The following is a 13,746-nucleotide window of genomic DNA, read 5'->3' as shown; positions in this document are numbered from 1 at the left end:
CTCCTGAATTCACTGGGACTTACAGGTTGGGGAAAATGGCTTTTAAATATTTCTGTGATGTTGGGCTGTGGGTTTGTGTTTTTAATGATTGGCCTTGCTATTGTAAAATGTATGATTTCGCGACTTTTATCTTCTCTATCCTCTCTCCATTATGTGAAAATCACCACCCTGGATGAAGATTATATAGACAATGTTTGAGCCACGGGGTGGTGTGAGAGACTGAAAGAGTTAATGTCTCAAACATTGTGGTAAAAAACGAGTCACAGTCTGCATAGCAGCGATAAACCTTAAATGAGGGGTCAGATAACTCAGGACGTGGAGGGCGTGCCGGAGGGTGCGCAGTTCTGTGTTCTGTTAGGCCCGGCATGACAACGCACCACATATGGCCAGAGGTCATACAGAGTTCATTTGAGGAAGGGGCTCACGACCACGCCCTCCAATGGTGCCTGCACAAGGGATCAGGAGCTACATAACTCCCCAAGAGGCAGGGACTAGGCTATAAAAGGCACAACTCCAAGGAGGTGTGTGCACGCCCGTCACCGGAGGATTGCCACGTCCGTCATCGTGGGATCCAAGGGTGGTGATCTCTCTCTCTCTCTCTCTCTCTTTTTCCTTTTCCTCTCTTTCCGTCTTATAAATGCCTCAATAGAATCCACGCCGCCTATTATTATGCTTTCCATGTTTAAGATGCATGTTCCATAAATAAAGCGTTTAATTGATCGCCTGGTGGTGTTTCACCTTAATTTAGCCCAAGGGAATCACGAAACCACTACGACCCCCTGAGTCACCCAATCTGGGTCGTAACAAATGCTGAAGACTTTTTCCTTGAGGTAGTGAGTAATCAGTGAAATAGACAGAAGGTAGTGCTAAGGTAAGGTAAAGGAGTTGTAGGACTTGGCTTCAGGTTCATATTTCTGCAGATTTTTTTTGAGAATAGAATTGCATGTAAAGTCTGTCTGGATTGACCATCAGTTGTTTCGATTGTCTGTGACAGCAAGAACTGGACTGCATAGCTCCACTGGCTCCAGTCAGTACTGTATTCCTACTGTTTAGTTCTCTTATTCAGGAGAGGTGGAAAGGAATTCTGCTTCACGAATAACTTTGGAGGTGGCCTCCTTTCACAGGTCTCCTTGACCTGTGTCAATAGGTGATGAAACTACTATGTACTCAATGTTCAGGTGGATTGAGAGGCTCCATCTCATTCTTCTGGACTGGCCATAAACATTAGGATGACAAGCAGTTCTGCAGATGAGTGGGTCCATTTATGTGTTTGCTCTAGCTAACTGTTTAAAAGCTTGACTCTACTTCATATGTATGCTCCATGCTCAGAAAGCATGGCTTTCCTTTCATAGCTGCTGATGCTGCATCAGCAGGGAATTACAGTTTAAATCAAAGTAAAGGTTAACTGCCAGTACAGTTGCTTTTAGCCAGTTGATTTAAATGTCTCTTGTATAATGCTTTGTTCAGATCATGAAGTGAAAATGACTTGCCTAAGCAAGCAACCAGTCGTAAGGCTGGAGATGTGTGGAGACTTAATAGTAACTACTGCTGGTTTATCTACTGCATTTTTTGCTACAGGCTGCTACACAGTTGAGCATTTGAGGGCATTCTTCATGTACATATTTGCTGAGATCAATAATTTTATCTAAGGGATCATGTTCTGGGTTTCTTACAGAACTGAGGTTATTTCTGTTTTGACCAGCAGGTTTTGAAATTGCAGTAACACAGAAAGCAACTCTGAAGCTGCATCCAAACATTCAGAAAGAGCCTAAAGAAGACTTTAGATAGGAGGAGCTTTGTTACTCATAAGCACTGGTAGACTGAGCAGTTACTGGCATATGCAGCCAGGAGTTAATCAATGGTAATTATTTGTATTCTTTGATAATTTTGTGGGGAAAAAATTGGATGTCACCTAGTGGTGAGACAATGTCATCTATGTAGTTAAATCCTGTGCCAAAGATCTTAAGATACAGTGTATAAATAGGACATAGTAGATAGATACGGATTTGAATGATGCCTAAATAAAAAGGGAAGGGGGAATATGAAAAACAAAAAAACCCATTGCCTCAGTATCCATCTCTTTCGAGAATTTTATTCATAAAATCTTTATTTATTTATCTTTCATTAAAATATTGTTATAAAATATTGTAGGTTTTCTAAGTTGTCTCTTCTGTTTCTTGATCTTTTTTGTCTTATTTCATTTGCTGAAGTGGTTAAGTGGGGTGGAGTGTAACAGCATTTGAGTCACTTCCCTCTGCTGGATTTTTGAAACTCCTTTCTGACAATAGATTATGCAGTTCATAAATAGCATTAACTAAGGTTTCTAGCCTTATTTTATCCTTAAATGTAGAAAAATATCAAGTTTCTTTCTAAGAAAATGTTAACAATGAAAGTCTTAAGTGTGCATTTTCAAAGGCTACCGAGTCAGATGTTTAGTTGTCAGTTAAATCTCTACTTCTTTGCAAGCCAAGGCCATTTTATTCCTCATCTGTTGAAAAAAATACTGGATAACAAGTTGTACTTATCTATACCAGGTATTCTTATTTCTGTTGACTTAAACTCTAATGCTTATTTGAAGTGATAAAAATTCTAACTAGTGGTGTTTGGAACTAGTGATTTTTAATTGTCAGTCTCCACCGAGGAATTGATTGCACTTTCTGAAATACTTCTCACCTTTTAGATTTCCAGTGTAGTATTTAGAATCTCAGTTTTCTTCAGATTGCCTCTCTATGCCAGTTTCAGCACCTGTGAAAATGAATCTCTGTTTTGGAACTCCCCTTTGGGCGGCCTGTCTCCCTTCTTTCCCCTCTGCCAAGGCAGAAACAATAACCGCAACAATAGTTTTGGCTGAGAATAAGATCAAGATTTGGAGCAAGACTCAAGCAATTAGTCCAACATGGGGTCCACAAATAAGAGTGAATGTTCCCCTCTTTCTTCTATGAAAACTTTAATATTTTGCAGTTTGGAATTGTGGAGATTGATTTGTTCCCTGTTAAGCAGAATTGGTAAACTAACATTAGTAGGAGCAGAGCCTGGGTATACAGTTTTAATTTTTACAATTCTGTTAAAACTATATTTTTACTAAGTAACTCAGCATAAACTAATAGATTTATGGCTTTGATTAGGTAAATGTGGAAGATGGGTCTATGCCACATTGAATTAACAAAAAAACTTAGAAAAAGGTGGTTGAAAACTGTATACTATGTTGCTTTTCCATAGTAACACTTCTGAAATTTTAGTCAGGACAATTCTTAGAGATTTGGAGTATTAAGAGAACGAGAACATTTCTCTCTCTCTATTCTCCTTTTATTTGAGGCTGAAGATGCAGATTTGGGGAGAGACAGTTCAGGAGAAAAAGTGTAACCCTTTAATAGTCTTTTCAAGTCCTCCGTGTCCCAAATGTCCTTATACACATTTTAGATAACTATTTAATGTGATGAATTACATTTTTGTTTCTACAGTAAAGTCTAGGCTTTCTCTCCTGCCATGCATTAAGAATAATTTTTTTCTAATGACAGGCTTAGTGGTTTGTACATTTAAAATGTAGACTTATTTTAAATTTAAAATAAAAACTAGTATTTGTTTATATGTTGGTTTAATCTTAACAAATCCGTAAAATTTCTGAAAGCTTGCTGAATATTACTTACGCTGTTTTTCTATAGCTTGTTTTCCTCCTTCTTTCATTGAAGCTATACAACACAAGTTCTTCTGTTTTTTATTGGCTTTCACATTTTATGTTGTTCTTGTCTCTATCTTGGAAGGACTGGTGACATAAGATATGCGTGAGAAATTTCACTACATAAACCTAAAGTAGGTATATTTTTGTTTTCCTCTCGCATAAATACAGATTAATACTGTACTGTGAGTAACTTGTTCATCCTTTTCTAAAAGAACAGATTCTATAGCAAGTACACCAATTACTCACAAAATTTCTAGTGCAATGTCTGCATAAGAAACTGCACAGATCATATTACCTCTTAAAGACACTGCAAGTGTAGCAGAAAAATTTTATATGTTTATCTTGGCTATAATAGATTCTTTTTAAATTGTGGAGTGCTTCCAATTATATTTTTTCAGATATGATGAGAAACTTTTATTTCACTAAGCAAAATATGAATTTTAAATTTTAATGCAAACATTCTTCTGATATCTAATTGTCAACCTATTTTTTTTTCTTTTGCTGGGAACATGGTTGTACTGAATATACTGCTTTGATATAAGACAGTGCAGTGACTTCACATGTGACATTATTTATGCAAAGTTTCTCCATTGGCTCCTCCATGTGACATAATGTTAGTTACTGAGAAGGACTAAATAACTTAAAGAGCAGTAACATTTGTACAGTCTTTGTATCCATGGCTATGTATCAGTGACCTGCTTTAGCTTTCACTATCACCTTCCTTTGTTACTAGTTCCAAAGTCCAAATAAAGGAGAGATGATCAGGTTCCATGTGCTATAACCAGTCTTACTATTTTTGTGACATCTGTTTGCTTGAAGTGTGCTTACCTGCCATACACAGTGTGTTTGCAAGTGCTTGTAAATGCTTCAAATCTTTTCTTGGAGTCCTGTAAACAAATAGCTTTATGCTGTTTGCTAAAACTTAAGAGTGTAAAACTAATTTTCCAGTGCTTAAGGAATAGTGGAGCCTTTGCTCATTTGATGTTAGACTGTGTGGCACAGTATTTGTTCCTGCTGGCATCTTTTTCTCAAACTCACTTTACCATTGTGGTAGTAGGTTCATTCATGTATGAGGAACCACATATTCTGAGCTTACTATCTGTGCCGAAATCTTGCAAGTGTTTCACCACTAGTTCTAGAAAAGGTGGCATTTAAGCATTTGGAGCAAATGCTAGCCAGTTTTACTGCAGCCACTGATTGTCCCTGCCTGATCATGTTTTATACTGAACTTGAGTATTGTAGTAAAGTTGTTTTGTAAGTTAAAAGACTAATTTGTGAAAGGGTGTAGGAGTGAAAGATGTATGTCTTGTAGGAACAAGTTAAGGGACCTCCTTCTGTTTAGCTTGGTCTGATTAATTACTCACCATTGTGTCCTAAGTCATGACAGGTTTTACCACTTAGATATGACTATGGTGTTCACATTAGCAAAGGGTGCAGTACATACAGCAAGCTTGTACTGTTGGCTTGTCCTGTTGTAAACTGCATTTGAATTTCATGTCTAAGCATTCTGTCCTCTTTACAGAAAACAACAGACCAGGCTTGTTATGGTCCCCTGAGTATTGTAATGAGGAGATAGGTTGCAATAGGTTTTTGGGCAGCTGTGTTGCAGGAGGCAGCTCTAAAGAAACTTTTTCAAAACCATTGATTCTGAGAAAATGTCTGCCTTCCTTCAGCTTTGCAGTATTAGGAGTATTGGCTTTCTGGATTAGTCTATCACATTTAGTTTTTAACCTCACATATCTTCTCAGGATTGTTTCTAAACTGTGAGTATTCACATTATTCTTTGCTAGATGTGAAAATACATCATGTATTGAGGAAGATGCTGAAAATCACTAATTTTCAGATTACAAATTTCTGGAGGAGTTGTGTAAAATCACTTTTACTTGGGTGTGTTTAAGCTTTTAAAAGCTTAAGCTTTAAGCTTTTTGTGTTATTTCATTAGTGCTAATTAGGGAGCAACAAGACTCAGCCCCATGACTTTTTACCTCCTTGTTCACTCTCACACTAAGCTTATGTTTAGTAAAGATTTAGATTTAAATTGCCATGCCTGATGACAGATAATTCTTGTAGTGCATTTTAGCAGCTCAGATCAGTACTTCCTTAATAATGCATTAGTGTGACCACAAATGCCTCTAGTGCACCTGCAGCCTCTGGCATGGCAGGGGTAGTTCATTGGAACCATGCAGCTTCTTTACAGGTTAAAGTTCCCTAGTCTTGCAGTTATACTATTTTTTCCTGCCTCACATTTGGAATCTGAATTAATGTGCTTGACTATCTGAATTAATGTGCTTTTAGTATGTTTTACAATGGGAATGTTTGCCTTTTGGCCATACGTGGTGACAGTGAAATGTGACGGTTGCAGTCATGTTCCTCAGGCTGCTGCTTATTCCTTATCGCTTGTTTCAGTTTAAGAATGCCTTTTTTTGTCCTTCCTTTTTAGCTAATATTGTAGCAGCTCATGGGTTAAAACTGAAAGGTCTTAAGAGTTCATGCTATCATGTTATAAATTCCAGTGAACCATCAGGAAGCAAACAGTCCAGAGTTTATCTGAGTGTAAAAGCTTTAAACATGTTTGTCATGGTTCCTCTCAAAAAGTAGCCTGACTTCTATGCTTCTGTGAATGCACATGTCAGCATAAATAACTCCAGTAACCTTTTGATACTTTGTGTGCTTTCCAGTGGAGAATAGTAGTCTAGTGATGCCCTTGATCTTCAGTAAAGTTCTGATCTTACAGATTTTCAGCACTACAAAACAACTAAGACTTTGCTTCCAGTTTTTGCAAATACTTCCATAGAAATTGTTTTTAACTGTTGTTTTCCTAGAAATTAATGTCTCTTAGTTATTAAAACTGTGAATTGCCTTGAAACTAACTTTTGTTTTAGCTTTTCTATCTTAGTTTCATTTTGAGATTTTTTGTATAATTCTTTTTGACTAAAGAAGTTATTAGTGCCTGCATGCAACTCTGAAAATATTAAGATAGTTGGCTTTAGAAGAAACTTATTAGAGAATAAGCTCTTCAAAAAGCAAACTGTTGTATGAGCAGCAGAGCTGATGAAGCCTACTTTCTACCAGATTTATGCTCTTTATCTTTCTCCTCCTTCCCTCTGCAGTGCCTCCCCTGTCTTCTACCTCTTTTGCTGGCTTTGCAGCAGCACATGCCATGGCTGGGGTTGGAGCTGTGTACTGATTGGCTGCTACCTTTTGGAGTGGTTAAGATGTGAGTCTTAATACCTGCCTTTTCTACATAGCAGATACTGATTTGGGTATCTTCCACCAGCAGCTGGTTGTTTTGGGGTGGGGTTGAGTTGGGAGTTGAAGAAAATTGGTCTTGAGGCTGTTTTCAAATTTGATTGAAGCTAGCCAGCAGATTTGAAAAGCAACCAGCTGAGGGGATAATCAATAAGAATCTCTGCTAGAAGTAGTTTAGTGAATTCTTGATAAATTATTCTTGGGTAGAGGAATTGTAAAAGAGCTTCCGTTGCACAATACTTTGTCTACACTTTTTTTTCTTCACTAGTTTATCTATGTGTTTTCACTTATAACTTAGCTTTCTATCCTCTTTCTTTACTCTGTGAGGACTCCAATCTGATATATGAGTGCACATGCTCCAATGTAGAGATCATAGTGCTGGACCACTGAACTGCAACCACAGCCTGAAGGCTGGAACATGAGCACTGTACTGGGAAATGCCATAAGGACATAAACTTTTAGAAGCTGCTTTTGCCTGGAGGTTGGAGTAGATGACCTCCTGAAGTCACTTCCAACCTGAGGTATCCTGTGACTGTATGATACTATTCCTAGTCAGAGCAGCATGCTTACGATGGGGCAAAGGGTGAGCAGGTAGATCCAAATTCCAGCCAGCTCCCTGCTTTCATCCATCTCCATATTGCTTGTTCAGATTGACCAGTGCATCTTCCTCTTACTGACTTTTGTGGGGTAGGATTTTTTATTTTCTTTGTTCTTATTTTATGGCCTTTGCAGAGAAATGTTCAAGGTTGATCTTTTTTAAAGTAACGCAGTAATTTTTTGTTTGAGATGCAAAGGGCTGATTCATGAAGCTATTATTGAAGCTATTATTTGTTTTGAAGGTATCTGAATAGTCTGTCAGTCTAACTGAAATAAGTGGCAGGCAAGTTTCGTTAGAGGTTTAATACGGAGATATCCCACAAAGAGAAAAGCATGGTAGAATGTGGGCTAGAATAAGAATTCTTGCTCCATCCTTTTCAGTGTTATGGCTACTGACACTATAGTTTTCCAAGTTTGTGGCCTTGAAACAGGAAGTCTTGATACATTTTAGAGTAAATGTTGAGGAGTTTGGTATATCTGGTTTGAAAAGATACCATCTTTTCTTTAAGAGGTTTTATTTTCACCTTTGAGAATTTCAGCTATGTGGAAACCTACTTTAAAAAAAAAAGGAAAAAAAGGGCTACTACCAAACCATAAATTTTCACCCTCCCAATATCTTCCATTAGTCTGTTTCAACATTCTAAGTCCTATCAAACAGCTATATATAGTTCTGTTCCTGAAATTATTCATGTAGTTTATTTCAGTATAATATTATCCTCAATTATGGGATGGGAGCTTAGCAATATAGATAAAATCAGTAATGTATTATAGGAAAAGTGATATTCTAGGCTGTATATAGATTGGCAAAATGTACATTCTTGTCAGAAATTAATAAAAGTCCACCTACTTTTCAGTATGTTTAGATCCAAAGAAAAATTTACCTTTCTCATTCTGAAAAAAGAATGATAGAGGCGTGATGTGGTTATTGTTCGGTTAGCAGTAGACCTTCATGTCTGAAAGAGATTAGTTTCATTTCTGAAGCCTTGCAGTTGGACAAAAGTTTTGTCTAGTCTCTTAGATAGAAGCTGTGACAGGGGACTAATTCAAATCAACTGTAATTTCAAGGCCCTAAAAAGTTGGTAATGGGATTTCTCGGGCTTTTTGGGAGAGATATCTCCATATAGATGGCTTTTCCATTTGAGTTGTTTTTGTTCTCATCACAGACAAATCTGTGATGTCCTAACAAAAGCCAGTCAACATCCTTTCTATGTTGTTTATTGTGCTTTGGATTAAACACAGTATGAAAAAAAGTTTCTTGCTCCTAAGTTAGCTACTTTTGGGTGCCCATGTCCCATTCCCTGTATATACTTCTTTGCAACAGTGTTTTTAATTTTTTCCACTTTCCACTGAGCAGGTTAGCTGAAAGATAACCTTTTACATAAACAGTTATAGACATGACCAGAAGTTTGATTAAAATATAACTGCATGTAGAATATGAGAATATGCTTTTAAAATTTGGTATGAATTTCAATTCTTCTTTTATGTTCAGTGATCTGTTATCTATTAATGACAAATTTTATGGAGACAAACAGTCTGATTGGCACTGATTTAACTTCTTAGCTGTATGGATTGTTTAAAGTGTTTTATGAGCTAGATCTTCAATGAAGATGTCAACTGGAACTGTAATTCTTATACTGCCATTTTTATGTGAGAAATATTTTTTATCTTTGTGTTTATCATGTTTAAAAATCTCAAATGGATATTTTATTTATGTAGCTGCCAGCACATTGGCAGATCTTCTCCACTATTAAAGAACTCAGTAACTAGTATATTCAGAAACTCTAGAACTGTATTGGCTGCCTGTGCTGTACCCTGCAACATAAAGAATATTCCATCTTAACTAATTTGGTTGAATACAAATATAGTTTACTAGGATAGAGGAAATGTAGCCAAGACACTGGCATCAATGAACTGGGAGTGCTATGCAGTGATATATGTGATCCCTCGTTATGGTGCAAGACGTGATTAAGTATGCGCAACGGAAGCATCATTTTGAAGATACTGAATGAAAAATTACAGTGGGCAGAAAAGCACAGAAATGTTTTCTGGAAACAAACCTGAGAGAGAAAATTGAAGACCTCTTGATCGTATGTGCTCTAATAGTGTTTCCCATTCTGTAATTCAGTAAACTATCTTTGGGGTATTATAATCTGCCTTTTGTTTATCATGTAATATATGGTCTTTTCTTTTTCAGATCAAATTCAGTTACCCAGGAATATGATTGAAAACAGTATGTTTGAAGAAGAGCCCGATGTGGTTGACTTGGCAAAAGAGCCTTGTTTACATCCCCTCGAGCCTGATGAAGTGGAATATGAACCAAGGAGCTCCCGGCTCTTGGTGCGTGGCCTTGGAGAGCATGAGATCGACGATGATGAAGAGGATTATGAGTCATCAGCAAAATTGCTGGGGATGTCCTTCATGAACAGAAGCTCGGGTCTCCGGAATAACATGTCGGTCTATAGACAAAATCCAAATGGATCATGTTCAGTGCCCTCTACGAGGACCATGGTGGTTTGCACAGTTGTTCTTGTGATTGCAGTTTCATTAATAATGGCGATTTACCTTCTTCCCAAATGTACCTTTACCAAAGAAGGCTGCCATAAAAAAAACCATACAATGGAACTAATATACCCTTTGGCAACCAATGGAAAACTATTTCCATGGGCAAAAATTAGACTTCCTCCTGATGTTGTACCACTGCATTATGATCTTGTCTTGCAGCCAAACCTAACTACTCTGAAATTTGCAGGCTCTGTAAAGATAGTGGTTAACATAGTCCAGGTAACTTGGAAGATCGTACTTCACAGCTCAGGACTTAATATCACCAAGGCAACTATTACTTCAGCAGGAGGGCATCAAGAAAAGCCGGTTGAATTCCTGGAATATCCATTGCATGACCAGCTTGCAGTCATTGCTCCTGAGGCTCTCCTTGTAGGACAAAATTATACTGTCAGCATAGAATATTCATCTAATTTATCAGATACCTATTATGGCTTTTACAAAATGTCTTACAAGGATGAGAATTCTAAGCAAAGGTATGCCCACAAATGCAGCTTCTCTCTCCTGTCACTTCTAGATTGTGCTTTGATAATAGAAATAACAAGGGTTGCTTTTTCTGTTGGATGTTTCATACAACTGATTCCTATTAGGCAAAATTGATCTTTAATCTCCCGATTAATCTACCTGAAAAATGTCTTTCATGGATGAGTTCATGAAGTCAGGGCAGCCTCTCCATCTGTTAAATGTAGTGCAGTATAGTGGTTGCAGGTAGCTATAGTGTGGCTTTTTGTTTGTTTAATTTTTAGTTTCTCTCTTTGGAAATTCTTCCCACATCTCTCGAGTCCCTGAGTCTCAAGGCAGGGACTGGGGGAACAAAGTCCCACCATCACAGAAGAAGATCAGGTTTGAGACCATCTGAGGAACCTGAACATACACAAGTCCGTGGGACCCAATGAGATGCATCCCACAGTCCTAAGGGAACTGGCAGATGTAGTTGCCAAGCTGCTCTCAATCGTATTTGAAAAGTCAGGGCAGTCAGATGAAGTCCCTAGTGACTGGAGAAAAGGGAAACATCACACTCATTTTTAAAGAGGGTAAATCAGTGCTTTTTACCAAGAAGATTAATGAAATCGCCACCCACCACCGCCCACTTCAAATGAGCCTTACACTGGTCATGCACTTAAGAGTGTTCATGACTTTGTTGGCACGTAATTATCCATCCAGGTTTTCTAGAAACAGAGTGTTGCAATAAATGAAAGATGGAAAGAGCTGTATGGGTCAGTCCAGGACCAGCTGACAGGAAAGTAGTTTTGAAGGGCCCACAACGCAACTGCTAAATAAATCAGCTTGTGCTAAGAAATGCTGAGATCTAAAGCTTAAAAAAAAAAAGTTGAATGGAATATAAGAGAAAAAGCAAGCAAAAACAATGTTATCAGTGTTACAAATCTTTGCAACAACAGAGAGTTTGTATGGAAATTCCCAAAATATTAATAAGTAGATTTTGTTTCCTGAAAGGGGAAGGCAGAACTTACAATTAGCACCACCTACCCAACCTTTTACAAATTGACAATATAGACTTGAAATTATTCTCTGGGAAGAGGATCACACTGAGATTGTATTATTTTCGGTTACTTAAAACAAGCCCCTTCATTGAGCTGTTGCAAACTTTTTCAGTGAGACTCCTTGAAGAATAAAACAGAAGTGTGGCAAACTTGGACATAATTTTTCTCTGTCCAGTGAGATATGATAACTGTATTCTGCTAATGTTTGAATTATTTAAGTCCTTCAATGATAGCTCATTTTTAAACAAAACAAGATACTCAGTGTAAAAACGATTTCATAGACTGCTGCATCACATAAGAAAGATGTATTTCTATTCCGTTCTCTAAACAAAAATCCAGGATATTTTGTTTCAGATTCAGCAGGCCTCTCTAAGCATTAACAACAGACATTTAAACCAAAATTCATTTATTTTTCTAAAGTTTACTCACAGTTTGCCTTTAAAACTCCCTTTATCTAGATCCAAGTGGGTCTATGACATAGTGTTGAATTGTACAAGAAAATAAGTTGGCTGCAACAGTTGTTTTCAAATATATGCAAAATCTGGTGCATTCAGATGAACTGTGGAACATTAAGTGGGTTCTTGAACTGGTCAGCAGCTGAGATAAGGCAGGAACTCTCTTCCCTTTACTCCCATGTGTTCCTGTTGGTCCTCACATAAGGTAGTATAAGGGGCTTTCTTTAAGAGATCAAGAATTTTAAGAAATAAATTTGGGTTAAAGGATTGCTGATCTTTTTCAGTTTGCCTGCATCTCCAATGAAGGTGGGTGTGTTTTACTGAGGTGCAAACGTAAATGACTGTTCAGATCCCTCAGGTAAAGTGCTGTTGATAAGCCTCATATGAAAAGGCTGTTCCTGAGCATATACTAAAATGTTATAGTGTATGCATGATCATTAGAGAGACTCTGTGCCACTTGGGACACTGCTGATAGGCTTCAGAATTCTGTCATTATAACAAAAATGCCATAAATTGTCTCTTGGTTACGGAATGCATTGGATAATAAAAAATCACAAGGGGTGTAGATTGTATCAGAACAACATAACCACAAGATGAAATGAAATAGAACTAAGTAGCTTATCACAAACATTAAAGACATGCATTACCATGAGGTAAGTGGGAGTAAGAATACAGTAAGTGTAGAAGGCAAAAATCACTTGAATGATGAGCCTCTTTTTGAATTTCCATGTTTTTTCCTATTCTGATGTAGCTGAAGCTTTGCTTTCTCCTTGTATTTACTGTAGTAGAAAGACAAAGTGTAAGTGTTCACAAAGGAAAAAGATGACCTGTCAGTACTGGATTTTTTTGTCCCCCTTCAGTCCAGTGCTACCTGCTTTTGTTCAGGAACAGGATGTAGCACATGCTTTAACTTGTATGCTTTTCAGTAAATCCTTTTCAGATAACTGCTGATATCATAATTTCCATTGCCTTGCCTGCCTCTTCTATTTCCAGGGGCTTTGTCTCTGTATGCTTAATGTCAGTGGTTTTACAAATGGAGGCTACTTTGACAACCTCTGTTGTTATTACATTTTCTGTAAAAAAACTCAAGCTATCAAGCTGCTTTTGCAAGAAAATGTCTTTTCTTCTAGTTTAGTTTTATTTTCTTTTGAAGATTTTTTATATTGCCACAAAAATATTAAAATTATCAAATGGCAAAATAACTCACTGTTGCCAGATGCAAATTTAAAAAAAAAAAAAATATTTGAGCCTTATTTATATTTTTATGTAGAATGGTTCTTTATTGTTTGTTTTCCTTCTCTAAAATTTTGGGGTGAAGGAAAAAAAGAAAAAGAAACTGCACCAACTTCAAGATTGTTGGTGAGCAGGAAGAGAAGAGTAAGAAGTTAAGCAGGCATAGAGATTAATCTTATGAATTGTCAGCAGTGTGCCTCCTCAGAACAGTTATAGGTCCAAAAATGTTGGAGTTGTGGTGCAGAAGAAAAGAAAAACCCCAAAAGCTTGTGGGTAGCTTGGCAGTAGCTTTAAAAAAAAACCAAAACAAAACAAAAGAAAAAAGCAATGTGAACTGCTGTTCTCCCACTGTTTAGCTCCAGTAAATACAAGACTTAAAGTTGCAAACTTCTTGTTGAGCTCCCAGGGTTGTCTTGCAGGAGCAGAATACAAATCAGAGATGCTCCCTAGGAAAAGCTGCAATTTCTGCAGC

The 13,746-nt window shown here is 37.3% G+C and overlaps 1 protein-coding gene across 3 annotated transcripts in view; it reads left to right on the top strand.

Annotated features, from left to right (window-relative positions):
• The first annotated feature begins 6,794 nt into the window (after window positions 1-6,794).
• The window catches only part of LNPEP (leucyl and cystinyl aminopeptidase), a 42,495-nt gene continuing 35,543 nt past the window's right edge, over window positions 6,795-13,746 (top strand). For 2 of the 3 annotated variants that reach the window (XM_019471166.1, XM_009275844.2), the window contains exons 1-2: window positions 6,795-6,896; window positions 9,720-10,560. In XM_019471166.1, the coding sequence (XP_019326711.1) occupies window positions 9,743-10,560 (818 nt within the window). In that variant the 5' untranslated portion in view covers window positions 6,795-6,896; window positions 9,720-9,742. The remainder of the gene's footprint in view (window positions 6,897-9,719; window positions 10,561-13,746) is intronic. The other variant, XM_009275854.2, reaches the window with a different exon arrangement.

The sequence above is a fragment of the Aptenodytes forsteri genome, unplaced genomic scaffold (assembly GCF_000699145.1).
Source record: "Aptenodytes forsteri isolate BGI_AS27 unplaced genomic scaffold, ASM69914v1 Scaffold91, whole genome shotgun sequence".
NCBI classification, from domain to species: Eukaryota; Metazoa; Chordata; class Aves; order Sphenisciformes; family Spheniscidae; genus Aptenodytes; species Aptenodytes forsteri.
The sequence above is the reverse complement of the archived record's forward strand: the minus strand, read 5'-3'. Positions and strand labels throughout refer to the sequence as shown.